Source organism: Kryptolebias marmoratus, linkage group LG7 (genome assembly GCF_001649575.2).
Source record: "Kryptolebias marmoratus isolate JLee-2015 linkage group LG7, ASM164957v2, whole genome shotgun sequence".
NCBI classification, from domain to species: Eukaryota; Metazoa; Chordata; class Actinopteri; order Cyprinodontiformes; family Rivulidae; genus Kryptolebias; species Kryptolebias marmoratus.
In genome coordinates this window covers 21,502,859-21,519,743 of record NC_051436.1, presented here as the reverse complement: position 1 = coordinate 21,519,743, position 16,885 = coordinate 21,502,859, and the positions used below count along the sequence as shown (strand labels likewise).

Here is a 16,885-nt window from a genome sequence, read left to right as displayed (position 1 = left end):
AATTTTTACCATGCCAATGGTATTGGCACCCTTTGCTGCAAATCAATATGAAAACCCAATTTGGCTCACCTGTTGCAAATCAGATAAAGATCACTTGTGATGGACTGCCTCCACACATATGACATGAATTAACCAATGAATGATCATGAAGATATTCACTCAGCTATGCAAATCATGAAGGGGTGCCAATAATGGTGAGCAGGACTGTACGTATTAAAGATAAGATAAGAAAAAACGTTACCGTTTTGGCAGTCCGACAGAGCAAAACACAAATATTAACACTCGCAGCAGTGCACGTGACTCTTACTCCCCTCTGTGTAAAAGGACAGCAGCAACAAGCTCCCGTTGGCTCACGTACGCCCCCTTCAGTGTGGCAGAGTACTGTCTGCCTCACCCTGTGCCTTTTCACCGCGGTTTTATGTCCCCTCAGCAAAACTAAATATGTCACTAACAAACATTAAACGTAAATGGTTAAAGACATTAGCCAGACTGTGGAAAATCAAGATATATAAACCATTATATTGGCGACATGCAGCGATACGGCAACAGGCACGGGCCAATTGCATGTATCAGCCCAGTTTGTGATGGATTGCACATTCTGAGGTGAGGCTCGGCTCGTTGCTGCCGCACCTCGCGTTTCACCCTTGTATTTGAACAGGAAATATGCAATTTTAGCGATTTCAGCGATTTTGACTATAAAAATGTTCAAAAATTAGTCATACATAAAGATCAGTGGACAAATATTAATATTAATTTATGTTATCTTTTGTTTTTTCTTGTCATGATGACAGGTGAGGCTCTGTGTCACCTGCCTCCCCTGACCGCACGTCCCAGGAGTCCACAGGTTTGTCACTGCAGCTGTACCAAAATGACGACTTATCAGGGGTTAAGAATCCATCAGGGGAAGAATCGTTGCACGCCAAAGGGAGTAAGGATCCCAAAAACTGAGCAGTGTATCTGGAAAGATCTCTGGAATAAAGAAGTAAATTACAGAAATCCTCCTCCTGTGAAGAGAGAGATCAAGAAGCAGGAGGTATAAGATCAGAAGGGGTATTTAGAGCCAATAGTCAAAGTTCAAATGAAAAGTGAACATTTCAATTATTTTTTAACATCTTACTTTCTATATTCCTCTTTAACCTCTCAGAGTCTGCCAGAACCACCAAGGATGGGCAGCTTTATCAGCTGTGCTGCAGCAACAGTTACCCCCAAGGAGGAGTTCAAGTCACGTATGTATGAGGTAAAAATTCAGTCACTTCAAGATTTTTCACAGTAATCTGACTGTGTTGTTCCAATTCCTGACAGTTTCTGCAGTTCCACAACAATTCTTGAAACAATCAAAGTCAGGCCGTCAGCAGGAGGAGCGCTCCACACTTCCACAGATGAAGAAGAAACCTAAACATGTTTCTTTCTTGACTTAATGTGAAAATGTAGCTTTAGATTGAATAAATGTCTTCCAGGTGCACAGACCAGTCAGGGGACGTTCAACAGCTGCAAACCGAGGTGGAGTCCAAGCTAAGAGGGAAAATAGAATGAGTCAGACATTACTACAAGTTAGTGTTCACGTTCGGCATGTTTTCAGTAAATTCATCAAGTGTATTGTAGTGATTTTGTTTTGCTTTCAGAACACTTCATACAATGGAGGAAATGAGGACGGCCAAAGTATTGACATATTAGTTAATTTTCGAACAACAACAGCTGCCAGAATCAAAAAGGAGCCTAAATCACGTATGATCAACAGCCTATTAAAAACAAATTGTGTTTTAGTGATTTGATTTGGGAAAAATAAAATCTCATTTTATTATAGCATTTGCATCTCCAGGAGTGTCTCTCCAAAGATCTGCAATAAGAGACTCTTTAAGGTCAACTGATGAGCTTTTGGATTTCTCCTCTGACGTGCAGGTATACAGACAGACAGACAGACCTTTTCTGCTCTTTCTTTCTTTCTTGAAAATTATTTAAGAATCAGTTACCCTGGTTTTTTTTTGTTTTTTTTGTTGTTGTTGTTTTGTTTTTTTGTTTTTTTACATTTTGTATGTTTTTTACATGCTCAGACCGTTATAGAAGTAACATACATTTAACTGAGTCCCTAATATTTTTAGGCAAGTAGTTTGGTCAGTGAGGATCCACAGATCATGTACCCAGAACCAGTTGTCCGATCAAAGGAAAAACATCAGGTACTACAATCATTCAGTAGCCTGGATTAAAACTTGAATTCTTTACACTTTAAGATACAGTATGGTAGATGGAATTCACCAGTCTGTCATTGTTAATAAATATTATTAGACGTTGTAGTTAACAAACAAAATCTAAAACTAAATCACAAGTCAAGTAGAAGTCACCCCACCTGTGGTCTCACAAAGGAAGGGTTAACTGTTATTGACTGCAAAAGAAGAAGGACATAAATCTCAGTGGCTGCAAGAAATTCTGAATTGTTTGCAGAAAATAATAAGTTGAGAGAAGAAGAAATGAGAGATGTTAGACCAGTGGAGTCAACCTGTGAGGTAAAGTTATTTCTGTTTGCTTATGTTCATTTTCTCATTTAGATTTGTCAAACTCCAAATGAACCATTAATGAAAAGCACTGAAGCACAGGGTTTTTACTTTAACCTAAACAAAACTATGTGAACTCATTAAAAATGTTGTTAAACCAGATTTTTCTATGCCTCTGATGGTCAGTAGGTTCAATTCAGGACTGCCACAGTAACATCAACAAATCAATCAAAATGGTATTAAAAGGGTAGTCTGGTCATTTTTGAAGGGATGTTTTGTTACATAGTTGTCAATAGTTAGTACCCTATAAGTGGTGATATCAGTCATAGAGTATGAAGAAAAGGGCAGAAGTTTTCCTCTGGGCTAGGCTAATGATAACTAACTACTACTAACTACTAATTATTATTTAAAAGAACATCCGTTTAAAAGGATCCATTTAAAATAAAATGAAAATTACAATTATGTATATATTCTGTTTTTTTTTCTCCTTTTCTTAGACTATGGTTGGATCACTAAGGAGTTTACCAATAGCAGCTGCAGCTATGGAGAAGAACAAGTCATGTAAGTACAAAAGGAATATAATTCAATACCTCGGCAGTCTGGATGAAAAAGGAAAGTAATAATTTAAAAAAATGGAAAGTCTGAGAGTGATCCTTTTCTTTTTTAACAGCTTTTACAATACCACAAGACTTCCTCAAAAAAACCACAAACACAAAACCAGCTGCTGCTGAGCAGGTAAAGCATCACTTTCTAAATTAAGTGTCTTGTTACATACACATGTAGGAATCTCTCATTTTTTCCACTCTGAAAATTTATTAATCTGCCTTTTTTAAGACAAACAGTTCAGTCAGCAAACTTCCAACAGCTCTACCTGTGGTCTCGCCTAAGAGGAGGGATTTGCAGTTACTCATGGTAAATCAAAAAAAATCTGACTCGTTTTCAGCGAGCACAGCTACAGTTCAGTCAAAGAACAGTGGGGAAGATGATCTAGAACAGGTTGAATATTTGGGCTTTTATTGTCTTTTATATATAGCAGAATGAATTTTATTGAGTTTTCAACAGTATTAAAGTTAAAGCAGTTGAAAGCCAAAAGGCAGGGAAGAATGTTTTTGCCTGTGTGTGTGTGTGCAGGTCTGTCTGTTACCAAAATATATCACAAACCACTGGACAAATTTTAATAAAACTTGCAGAAAGTAGTCAAGGAATGAACATCTATAAGTGATTAACCCAATTTAAGATGATTTAGGATGGTTAAGATGATTTTTAAACACAAAAAAATATAGCCATTTTAAGTAGTTAAGTAAGTTTTACTTATATTGACCTAAAATTATGTGTGGTTTTAGCTGAGACTGATACCCAAAACATATTGTGAGCACTAGCAGTTTGTTACTTCTGCCAAGGTAGTTATGTTTTCAGTAGCATTGGTTTGTTTGTCTCTGTGTTAGCAAGATTACTTAAAAACTAATGAACATATTTTGGTTAATGTTTTAGGGAATGTTGGAGTTGTCACAACAATTGCTTAAGTTTTGGTGGTGATTCAGAATCTGGATCAAACTATCTTTTAAGAATGTAATGACCTTAGCAGAGAGTTGTGCTCTCCAAACTTCTTTAACTTCTAGTTAAAGAAGTTTGTTTAAAATGTTGCCAATAACTATTTGCAGTCAGCTGTTAGGAAAATATCTCATAAATCACTAAACTTATTTCAATAAAGCTTTTAGAAAATAATCTCTGAATGTACATATAAAACAGAGTAACTTTTGGAGCCAACCCAATTTAAGTTGGCAGGCACAGCTAACCAACATAAGATAACACAAAAATAGCTTTGAACTAGTCAGTTTTACAAATATTGAGGTAAAATTTGATTGGGGTAGTAGCCGATATTCATTCACAACACATACTCTTGAGTGTAACATCTTGCTATGACCCATGAGATTGTGCATATTGTTATTTTCATGGTTTGACCAAAAATGGTGACAACTCTGTCATTTCTCAACATTAGGTAATCTTAGTCTAAAACTTTGACATAAAAAGCAGCATGCATGATTTCAAGGAATGGTTGGCTTTAAATTGTGTTTTGCATAAATTAGAATTCAGTTGTTATTCATAAAACAGAAAACAATCTGTTTAGGATTAGAATTAATGTAAATTTACATAGAAATAAGAAATATTAAAACACATAAGAACTTTCTAACTGTTCACCTTCTTGTGTCAGATCGTTGTGATGTCATTGGGCAGCAGCTCACCAGCAGCAACTCCAGCCATGGAGGAGAACCAGTTGTGTATGTACAAGATGCTAACTCTCAACATGAAAGCATATGCAAGGTAGAGTGACTGTTATGTTTCCTGACAGCTCTTACAGCCTCATAGGATTCTCTCAAAAGAGATACAAACAGAAAAGCAGCAGTTGCTGAGCAGGTAAAGAATCACTTTCTAATAGTACAGCATCTGTTTACGCACATTTACAGTATATTTTTTATTCCTTAAGTTTAGTTTTTTTTTTTTCAAACTCAGCTACCTGGTATTTTTTCAGGGATACAAGGAACACATAGCAGCTCCTCCTGTGGTCCTACCTAAGAAGAACTCACCTTTATGTATAGCAGAACCAACAAAACTTGAATCCGTGTCTGGAGTGAAAACAGATTGTGAGGTAGCAACATTATACACTACACTGCCAAAAGTATTCACTCTCCCATCCAAATAATTGAATTCAGGTGTTCCAGTCTCTTCCATGGCCACAGGTGTATAAAATCAAGCACTTGGGCATGCAGACTGCATCTACAAACATTTGTGAAAGAATGGGTTGTTCTCAGGATCTCAGTGAATTCCAGTGTGGTACAGTGATAGGATGCCACCTGTGCAATACGTCCAGTCGTGAAATTTTCTTGGTACTAAATATCCCACAGTCAACTGTTAGTTGTATTATAACAAAGTGGAAGGGATTGGGATTGACAACAACTTGCCCAAGAAGTGGTAGGCCATGTAAAATTACAGAGTGAGCTCAGTGGATCATGAGGAGCATAATGCAGAGTCAGTAGCTACAGACCTTCAGACTTCATGAGGCCTTCAGATCAGCTCAAGAACAGTGTGTAGAGAGCTTCATGGAATGGGTTTCCATGGCTGAGCAGCTGCATCCAAGCCTTACATCAACAAGTGCAAAGCATCAGATGCAGTGTTGTAAAGCACCCCGCCACTGGACTCTAGAGCAGTGGAGACGTGTCCTCTGGAGGGACAAATCCCACTTCTCTGTCTGGCAATCTGATGGACGAGTCTGAGTTTAGCTTCTGCCTGGACAACAGTATTTGTCTGACTGCATTGTGCCAAGTATAAAGTTTGGTGGAGGGAGGATTTTGGTGTGAGATTGTTTTTTCATTTCAGGAGTTGGGCTTGGCCGTTTAGTTCCAGTGAAATGAACTCTTAATGCTTCAGCATATGAAGACATTTTGGACAATTTAATTCTTCCAACTTTATGGGGACAGTTTTGGGATGGCCTCTTTCTATACTAACATGACTGTACACCAGTGCACAAAGCAAGGTCCATAAAGACATGGATGAGAGAGTTTGGCGTAGAAGAACTTGACTGGCATGAGTCCTGACCTTAACCCGAGCCAGCCCTAGACATTTGGGAGCCCTAACCGGGATATGTTTTGGAAGGCCTATTTTGCCATAAATAGACAATTAAAGAGACACAAAACCAAATGCAATTATAAACCTTATGCATAACACATTTACATCTGTGAACATGGTGTTTCATAGTTTACTGGTATCTCAGCCCATTTACTGAAACACACAAGGCTAATTAACTGCATTTGCCTATTTTAGCTTTCCTTGATAGGCTCAGTGGTTAGAGCAGTTGTCTTCTAATGAGAGAGTCAGAGGTTTAATTCCACCATTATGCAGCCACATGTATAAGTGTCCCTAGGCAAGCCACTGAACGCCTCAATGTCTCCAATGTGCCCCATCGGTGTATGAATGTGGTCTAAAGCACTGATTAGTCTTTATATAAATGTTAAGGCCTGTCTTGGGGTGCCCAGACCACAACATGAAGATGATCCATCCTCCACGGACCTCAAGCAGCCACAACACACTGTAGTACATTTTACAATGATTTATTTATAATAAATTAATTTTAGGTTGGATCTTAACAGATGGAAGGAGCTGAGTGTAATTTCTAGGGGGCTTACTCCAAAACAACAAACAAAAGCTAACTATCAAAAATGTAAACCAAATTGACCTATTCAAAATAAAGAAACCAAATGACAAAAACTTACCTTCCTACCTAATATAAATAAGAGAAAGCTAGGATCAAACTAAAAGGCACTCCACCCCTACAAACTCCTCAATGGAATGTACCGCTTTCAGCTGGTGTGGCTGGTTGGGATGAGCAGAGAATGGATGACAACAGTCCACGGCAGCATCATCTTATAAGTTATCTACACCTGGGCAACCAATTCATATCTGTCCATCCCCTGGATCCACCAAAGAAACACCTGCACACTCAGATTTACATATAAAAACAGCACCTTACGACAGTAGTCGTAACAAGAATGATTTATTCAGATTAGCTTTGTAAAGATGTATTAGAGTGCTTTGTGGAATGGGTAAATGTGTAAAGTAGCCTGGTTGTCTGGAAAGATGCTATATAAATACAGTCCATTTAACATTTATTGGTCTGAATGGTGCTGAGTGTTTTCCCATGTGTGTGTGCATGCAAGCAGTTTGGAAAGTATTCCACTGTAAACTACTGTTTTTTAACTTAGAAATAGGCCAGATCTATTACTATTTTGGTTAATATTTAATTTAAATGTTAGATATAAATCTTTGACTGTTTTTTTTTTTGTGGACACAGTAAAAAATGTTGGGGGTTAGTACAAAGATTTAAAAGTTCAGTTTGTGATGTTGTTACATAATGCAGATGAAAAGATGTAAATTTTGATAAAGATATTTAGAGACAGATAAATTTCCAAACAACAAATTTACCATTAGTATTGATTATCTTTGTGTTCTCAGTGTCTTATATGAAAATGTTTGGGTTTCTGTAAATCTGTCCTTACTATCTTGTTAGTTTCTTATCTCTCTTCTATCATAAAGGATGAATGGTGATAGGCGTTTACTAACTGCTGCCAAAAGAGAAAAAGTGGGTGATTTATTTGCAAACAGAAATCCTCTTTTATGGGAAGGGAATGAGCCTTGATAAAAATGAAAGAAAAAAATGTTTTAAAAAAATCTTACTTTATGGCTATATACAGACATTATGTTCAGGGTGCAAATGACTACATTAGCTTTAAAATATAATTCCTCTATATAAAATAAAGTCAGGCAGAAGTCTGTCAATATGGTGAATGGAAAATGGCAATTTTAAATTATTTTGTACTGTGCAAAGGACAAGTTGATAAAATAAAATATAACCCTTTTGAATATGACAAAGTTACTTAAAGGCAAAACACTTTCAGTGTCAAGCTTTAGGAGTTTTATCACTGTAATCACATTTTAAATGGTGAACATTCTGAGTGTTGATATGTTTGAAAATTAAAATTGATGGACTTTCTTGTTGCTAAAAGTACTTGGACATTAAAAACCGCATGATTGGTTATAATACAGGCAAACTAGATGAACAAAATCGACAGAATCAATGCCAAAAACGTTTTATTTTTCATATTAGATTATTTGTTGAATTGCTTTCATCATAGTACAGTTGCTTTACAGTATGATTCTAAATACAAGCTTAATTCATCCAAATTGCCAAAACTTCCTTTGCTTGTTTATACCGTTATTTTATTCTATTATCCTGTGTAGATATTTATAAATACATTGCAGATATTTATGATAAACTACAAACACTTGAAACTGACACTCACAGAGAGAACATCAGAGGTTTTTGGGGAAAAAAAAGTTTAACGGAGACATACTTTTGCTATAACCTTGGGCAAACAAATATGCGTTTTTTGTTAATATTGTTTAATTCTAAGAACTAAAGCAGCAGAAACAACGAGTCACACCAAGAGACAAACAGGCTGCACGCTCCCGTGACGGTCAGACTATCACTTTTTGGCACAACACCTGTGAAGACTGAGAATGAAAACATGTTTGTGTGGCTAATTGATACAAATTACAGATGATCCAGGTGGGCTCTATGGGCTGTGTCGCAGGCAGACGTGCAACAGTCAGTTCAGTTTATCGTCAGCCATCTTGGGGCCTACTACAGGCCGCTGTCCTAAGCAGCCGTTTAATTCGCTCAAAGGCTATGAGCTATGAGAACACCTTTGGGATGAATTAGAGGGGAGATTGCGAGCCAGGCTTTCTTGTCTAACATCAGTGTCTGACCTCACAAATGTGCTATTGGAAGAATGGTCAAAATTTCCCTGAAACACACTCCTAAACCTTGTGGAAAGCCTTCCCTGAAGAGTTGAAACTTTTATAACTGCAAAGGGTGGGCCAACATCATATTAAACCCTATGAATTAGGAATGGGATGTTAGTTCATGTGTGTGAAGGGAAACAAGCAAAAACATTTGGCAGTATAATATATATCTATAGGTTTTCATTTTGATTTGATTTTGTTCAACTAGAAATTTATGTTAAGTAACTTGTTGAAAAACCAAGCTGAACAGTTTGAAATCACTTGTAATATTTTTTGACAGAGTGCCACAGATGAATTAAGTACCAACAATCAAACAGCTTTATCAACAGCAGACATCACACAAAAAGAGGATCAAGCACCATGTATGTTTGAGTTTGGTTAAATTCATTTAATTTTTCAATACTTAGGGAGATAATTACATTTTAGTTTTTTTTTCTGTTTCTGCAGTGTTTGAAGCTGTGCAGCCTGATTTCTCCACTGGCATGAATGTACTGTATTAACTTTGTGAAACCTCTGGTGGAGCACATTGAATTTCAAAATACTGAAAAACTGATTTCTTTTTTTATGATTTAAGAGCCCCACAGAGCTAACAGTTCCACTTATTTCAGGTGAAAGAACTGGTCCAGATGTTTTCAGTCACTTCAAGCCAACCAAAGGAGAAACCTGGAAAGGAGCGCAAGCCTTCACAGGTAAGTAGATCCTCATAAATCTTTGTTTTCATCTTACTCAGGTGTCAGATACAAAGTCCATTTTCCATGATTATGATTTTAAATTTGCCTATCTCATTGTGTTTACCTGGGTTTAATGGTTTTATTGTGTTTCTTACTCTGGATTTAATTTTGATGTTTACAATCTTTCAGGTAAAGCATTTTGCTCAAATGTTCTCAGCCTTACAAACCAAAGACACAGCAGACCAGTCACAAAAGGAGGACAAGGACAAACAAAAACCAATGCTGGTACAGTATCAGCTTAGTTTCTATTTGGTTGAAAAATGCTTGAAACTAAGGCTGCAGCTGGAGCAGCATTATTGCAGCAGTTTTTTAAGACCAGTGGGAGATGTGACTGATATAACAAAAACTCTATTATCCACTTTTACTGATGTCAAACTTTCTTTTTTGCTGGATAAGGAGTGGTGGACATAAATGTTGAGATTGGCTAGTCATGTCAGAGTTCTATGACCCCAAGCTTTGAAAATAAAAATTTAATGTAGAGCAACCTTTTGATAGCAGTTGAACCCATTATGATGCTAACAAGAGGACCATCTCTATTGCTGATAAAATTAGCTCTGGGTTGGGATTCTGTTACGGCACTGGCTGAAGTCGAGCCAATTAAAAAAAAAAACAGAATGAGTTTCATATAAACTCAATTATTACCTGCTTTCTAAAACAGTTTAGTTGGATCATTATTTTTTGTAATGTATAGGAAAAAAGGATACTTCAAAAACTGATTGAAAATGGGAGATTCCAGTCTACTTGTCCACAATCTCTCACTAGTTTAACCAAGTCTAAAGTCCTTAATCAACAATTAAATTTTGTTTTTTATTATTTTTAAGAGATTCATGGTCTTAAGAGGATCAGTTCTTCAAACAATGATCAGTTTCTTTTTGAGCAAAAGTGGCAATTTCTCAGTTTCAAGCTCCTCAGATGTTTACCCTCAGTTTATTTATTTACTTTTTTATTTTTTGATGAAAGAAGAACTACATATGTATAGTTTGGAAGTTATTAAAGTGAAAATTTCCAGTGCTTTCAGTTTAACTTGATGTAACAACAAAAACATACATTTTAATATTCAGGCATTTCCTGTAACATTCCACTTAATTCAAACAAAACCCAATAATTCTCATCTGTCATGATGGGTGTAACTTTCTTTACCCACATGCAGAGAACACTCAGCGAGACAGTAATCAGTTAAAGTGTTTATTGTAAAAGATAACAAAGTAAATGTGCAAGTGACAGGATCCGGGAAGGTCAGCCAACAGGAAACTACGGCAAGCTGGAGAGACGAGGGAAATGGTGAGTTCACGGGCGATGGGAAATTAGCAATACTCAGAGGAACAGGTAACAGTCTTACTTTGCAGGCGGTGAGTATGATCCGGGGAGGTAGCACAGTTGGTTTCCAGGTTGGGGGGTTCGAGGAGCGGGTTCCAGCGGTTTCAGCGGAGAGGCTGCGAGGAGGGCGGACAGGACGGATAGCGATCGGCGGGGAGCGAGAGGAGCGGCCAACAGAAAAATCCAGATCGTTGATTATTCGGAGGGTTTGTCGATGGGCTCGGGCATCCAGTGGGTAAAAACTCCACGGCGTCACGAGGACCAGATGTCTCAGAGATTGTTTGGTTGATCGCTAGCTAGCGACAGTCACAAAGTTCACCTAGGGAGGAGAACACAGAGGTTTTACTCGAGGAGGAAAAAAACACACGAATGGAAAATACACAGGAGATCTCAGGGGCCCGGTTGTACCAAACTACGTTAACACTCTGGCAAAGAAGTGTCGGCCGCCCCGTCCTCAAATACTCCACTGATGATAGATCGCTCGCAGGTGAGTAGAAAAACGTCAGGTGATTTCAATCCAGCCCTCAGGAATGCACAGCCTCCCGTCGCCCTCTGCTGGGAAAAAAAAAGGAGAACCAACCCAACCCACCTGGATCCCAACAGTACCCCCCCCTCAACGACCGCCACCTGGCGGTCCCGAAGAAGTGGATGGACAAGAAGAACGAAAATCCCTAATTAAAGACGGATCCAAAATAAAAGAACTGGGCACCCAGTGGCGATGCTCCGGACCGTAGCCCTCCCAATCAACGAGGTACTGCCATCCACGACCCCGCCGACGGGAGTCCACGATCCGGCGAACCGTGTAAGCCGGGTGCCCATCAATGTCCCGGGCGGGTGGAGGGGGTTCGGCCGGAGGGCACAAAGAGCTGGTCTGGACAGGCTTGATCTGGGAAACATGGAACGTAGGGTGGATGCGGAGTGAAGCAGGTAAGCGGAGACGGACAGCAGAAGGGTTGATGATAGCGTCGATGGCACATGGACCGATGAAACGGGGTGATAACTTACGGGACATGGCTTTTAGCGGAATGTCTCTAGTGGAAAGCCAAACCTTCTGTCCTGATGAGTAGACGGGAGCTGACCGTCTCCGGCGGTCAGCAAAGCGTCTATTCTGAGCAGCAGTACGGGACAAGGCGGAGATGGTGTGTTCCCAGACAGACTTGCAACGACGGATGTGATGGTGAACGGAGGGTACTGCGATGTCCTTTTCGTCAGATGGTAGCAATGGTGGCTGATAACCTAAGGAGATTTCAAACGGAGACAGACCAGTGGCAACAGAGACATGAGAGTTATGAGCATATTCGACCCATGGCAGAAAAAGGGACCAGTCAGAAGGAGTTGTGGAAGTAATGCAACGGAGGGTGGATTCTAACTCCTGGTTCATGCGTTCTGTTTGGCCATTTGACTGCGGATGATAACCGGATGTGAGTGTGACTTGAGCATTGAGAGCCGAGCAGAAATGTTTCCATACTTGGGAAATAAACTGGGGACCGCGATCTGAGAGGATCTCCTGTGGTATGCCATGAAGCCGGAAAACGTGTTTTACCAGGAGTTGGGCTGTCTGAAAAGCAGTGGGCAGTTTTCGAAGCGGAATAAGATGACAGGCTTTAGAAAAACGGTCAATGATTGTGAAAATGGTGGTCATGTTCTGTGAAGGTGGCAAGCCGGTAACAAAATCTACAGCAATGTGGGACCAGGGGCGCTTGGGAACAGGCAGTGGTTGTAATAGACCGGCGGGTGCTTGATGGGATGGTTTGTTTCTAGCACAGATGGGACATGCTAAAACATACTCTTTAATGTCTTTGTGTAATGATGGCCACCAGAAACTACGGGATATCAGATGGATTGTACGGCTGACGCCAGGATGACCAGAAAATTTGGATGCATGTAACCAATGAATGACTCGGGCTCTTACTGAAGCTGGAACATAAGTCTTGTTAGGTGGTCCGGTGCCGGGGTCTGGTTCAGTCTGCTGGGCTTGGGAGATGAGATCCTGAATCTCCCACGAAAGGGAAGCGACAGTACAACTGGGAGGCAGAATGGGAGTAGGAACCTTTTCAAAGTCATCTGAAGAATAAATTCTGGAGAGAGCATCGGGCTTGACATTACGAGAACCAGGACGGAAGGATATGGACAGGTTGAAGCGAGAGAAGAACAAGGACCAGCGGGACTGACGAGGGTTGAGACGCTTTGCTGACCGGAGGTAAGATAGATTCTTGTGATCAGTCCAGACCAGCACGGGGTGTTCCGCGCCCTCCAGCCAGTGCCGCCATTCCTCCAACGCCAACTTGATGGCGAGCAACTCCCGGTCCCCCACATCATAATTGCGTTCAGCGGGGTTAAGTCTGCGGGAAAAAAAAGCACATGGATGAGTTTTATTATCAGTTTCTGTGGATTGAGATAGAACTGCTCCCACCCCGGTGTCAGAGGCATCGACTTCCACAATGAACTGTTTTCTCGGATCAGGTTGAACTAACACAGGAGCACAGGAGAACAGGGTCTTCAACTTATGGAAAGCTGCATCTGCAGCAGAAGTCCAGGAGAAAGGTATCTTGACAGAAGTTAAAGCTGTGAGTGGTAAAGCTGTTTGACTATAATTACGTATGAAACGTCGGTAGAAATTTGCGAAACCCAGGAAGCGTTGCAACTGCTTCCTAGTTTCAGGGGTAGGCCACTCCAGCACCGCTTTAATTTTCTCCTCAGTTGGTCTAATCTGTCCGCCCTCCAACACAAAACCTAGGAACGTTACAGATGGTTTGTGGAAGTCGCACTTCTCTGCTTTGACAAACAACTTGTTCTCTAGCAGCCTCTGAAGCACTAGACGGACGTGATTCTTATGTTCAGCCAGGTTTCTTGAAAAAATAAGAATATCATCCAGATACACAAACACAAAAATGTTAAGAAAGTCTCTTAAAACGTCGTTAACCAGGGCTTGGAAAAATGCAGGAGCGTTAGAGAGTCCAAAAGGCATGACCAGGTATTCAAACTGACCCATCGGGGTCTTGAAAGCTGTTTTCCATTCGTCACCCTGACGGATGCGAAGGAGATGATAGGCGTTACGGAGGTCTAATTTAGAAAAAATTGTAGCCCCTTGAACTGGTTCGAATGCTGAGGATAATAGCGGTAATGGATACTTATTTTTGACGGTTATTTGATTTAAGCCTCTGTAGTCAATACACGGTCTCAATGTCCCATCTTTCTTTCCCACAAAAAAGAAACCTGCACCCAGGGGAGAAGAGGAGGGACGGATTATGCCGGACGCTAATGATTCATTAATGTAGTTTTCCATAGTTTCTCGTTCAGGACGAGAAATATTGTACAGACAGCTGTTAGGTAGTGGGGCGCCGGGGAGGAGATCTATGGCGCAGTCATAGGGACGGTGAGGTGGCAGAGAAAGAGCTTTTGACTTACTGAACACAGATGCAAGGTCATGGTATTCTGCCGGGATGGCGGATAAGTCGGGAAGATCCGGAGCCAAATCCATCGGTGACTGAGAACCTGTCGGAACTGCGGAACGGAGACAAGTGGAATGACAAAACGGGGACCATGATTCAATGTGCATCTTAGACCAGTTTATGTGGGGGTTGTGTTGCTGAAGCCATGAAAACCCCAACACGATGGAAAAGTTAGCGGCAGGGAAAACGAGGAAGGAGATGGTTTCATGATGGTTGCCTGAGACCATTAACTGAACTGGTTTAGTCTGGTAAGTTATCTGGGGAAGTGCTCTGCCATTCAGGGCTGATACTCGTAGCGGGGGTTTTAATGGAATGATCTCAATGGCCATTCTCTGTACAAACTGGGAGTCAATGAGGTTTTGTTCGCAGCCCGAATCCAGCATGGCTGAACAGGTAACTGATCTTTCCTGATATGTGACGGTGGCCGGTAACAATAAGTGAGGGGTTTTTACAGAACTTTGATGGTCCACCGGTTCCCTCGATTCTACCGGCGGACCCCGGTGTTTAACCTTAAATCGCAGGCAGAAATGAAATGTCCCGAATTGCCACAATAAATACAGAGTTTGGACCTGATACGGCGCTGTCTCTCCTCCGGTGTGAGTCGGGTGTGTCCAATCTGCATGGGCTCGGGTTCTGGAGGATTCTGTGAAGATGAGACGAACTTGGGAGTTAGTGCGGATGAAGCAGTTTCAACAGGTGAGAGTGCCATGTTTCTTTCCCTGGTTCGGGTTCGGATGCGGTTGTCCAGGCGGATGGTAAGGTTAATAAAATCATCTAGTGATTCAGGTTCCTCCAGAGTTGCTAGCTCATCTTTTAACTGTTCATTTAGTGCGTGAAAAAACGCGCTCTTTAATGCTGATGGTTCCCAGCCAGCAGCGGCCGCCTTGATTCTGAAATCTAAGGCGAAATCAGCAACAGTCCTTCTCCCCTGCTTGCAGGTCCATAGCTCACGGCCTGCAGATGTTTTGTCAGCATTTTGGGAAAAGGCAAGTTTAAACTCCCTTAGAAACTCGTCAAAAGTGCAACCGTAGTTTATGGATGAGGAGAATTTGGATTCAGCCCAAAGTAGAGCTCGACCAGACAATTGAGAAATAATGAAAGAAATCTTTGCTCCGTCATGGGGAAAACTTTGCGGGGAGAAATTGAACAAAATGTTGCATTGCAAGAGGAACCCATTGCACTTACTGGCTTCACCCGAAAAACGCTCAGGATTATGTGGTTGTATTCGGGGTCCGGAGAACTGGGCCGAACTGTCGGCGGAATAAGGTGCCGAAACAGCAGGGAGTGCTGGTTCGGGCACCGGAGCGGGACCTGGATTCTGGAGGGAAGAAGATCGGAGACAATTAATGACCTCTCCTAGCTGACGGTTGGTTTCAGACTGACGGGCGGCTAGATCTTGGAGTAGGGCGTCATGTGACTGTATTAAAGTTTGTTGTTCTTGGATTGCTCGACTGAATGTCTCTGCGAGGTCAGTTTGTTGGCCAGAGTGTTCTGTCATGATGGGTGTAACTTTCTTTACCCACATGCAGAGAACACTCAGCGAGACAGTAATCAGTTAAAGTGTTTATTGTAAAAGATAACAAAGTAAATGTGCAAGTGACAGGATCCGGGAAGGTCAGCCAACAGGAAACTACGGCAAGCTGGAGAGACGAGGGAAATGGTGAGTTCACGGGCGATGGGAAATTAGCAATACTCAGAGGAACAGGTAACAGTCTTACTTTGCAGGCGGTGAGTATGATCCGGGGAGGTAGCACAGTTGGTTTCCAGGTTGGGGGGTTCGAGGAGCGGGTTCCAGCGGTTTCAGCGGAGAGGCTGCGAGGAGGGCGGACAGGACGGATAGCGATCGGCGGGGAGCGAGAGGAGCGGCCAACAGAAAAATCCAGATCGTTGATTATTCGGAGGGTTTGTCGATGGGCTCGGGCATCCAGTGGGTAAAAACTCCACGGCGTCACGAGGACCAGATGTCTCAGAGATTGTTTGGTTGATCGCTAGCTAGCGACAGTCACAAAGTTCACCTAGGGAGGAGAACACAGAGGTTTTACTCGAGGAGAAAAAAAACACACGAATGGAAAATACACAGGAGATCTCAGGGGCCCGGTTGTACCAAACTACGTTAACACTCTGGCAAAGAAGTGTCGGCCGCCCCGTCCTCAAATACTCCACTGATGATAGATCGCTCGCAGGTGAGTAGAAAAACGTCAGGTGATTTCAATCCAGCCCTCAGGAATGCACAGCCTCCCGTCGCCCTCTGCTGGGAAAAAAAAAGGAGAACCAACCCAACCCACCTGGATCCCAACATCATCTAAATAATATGATAAAATATTTATTTTTTAATGACTATATAATATTTTAAAAAATAACAGTTTTGTTTTAATGCAACTGTCCAAGCAAAGGTCATAGTGTACATTACTGCTTACAATATACTGGACAATGTGAAAACATGACATTATTAAATACTTTAAGTGTAATAGCTTTTCTTTCTGCATATTAGAGTACCACAAATAAATCAAGAAAAGCTTCATCTGCAGCAGAAGTCCCT

At 41.1% G+C, this 16,885-nt stretch overlaps 1 protein-coding gene across 1 annotated transcript in view; it reads left to right on the top strand.

Moving 5' to 3' along the window:
* LOC108245263 overlaps positions 1–16,885 on the top strand; it is a 20,802-nt gene extending 3,917 nt beyond the window's left edge. The window contains exons 3-17 of the mRNA XM_037976650.1: positions 792–1,033; positions 1,145–1,237; positions 1,458–1,550; positions 1,623–1,725; positions 1,820–1,899; positions 2,100–2,174; positions 2,987–3,050; positions 3,160–3,224; positions 3,324–3,401; positions 4,702–4,768; positions 4,840–4,904; positions 5,020–5,136; positions 9,127–9,208; positions 9,294–9,535; positions 16,838–16,885. Coding sequence (XP_037832578.1) covers positions 792–1,033; positions 1,145–1,237; positions 1,458–1,550; positions 1,623–1,725; positions 1,820–1,899; positions 2,100–2,174; positions 2,987–3,050; positions 3,160–3,224; positions 3,324–3,401; positions 4,702–4,768; positions 4,840–4,856 — 977 coding nt within the window. The 3' untranslated portion in view covers positions 4,857–4,904; positions 5,020–5,136; positions 9,127–9,208; positions 9,294–9,535; positions 16,838–16,885. The remainder of the gene's footprint in view (positions 1–791; positions 1,034–1,144; positions 1,238–1,457; positions 1,551–1,622; positions 1,726–1,819; positions 1,900–2,099; positions 2,175–2,986; positions 3,051–3,159; positions 3,225–3,323; positions 3,402–4,701; positions 4,769–4,839; positions 4,905–5,019; positions 5,137–9,126; positions 9,209–9,293; positions 9,536–16,837) is intronic.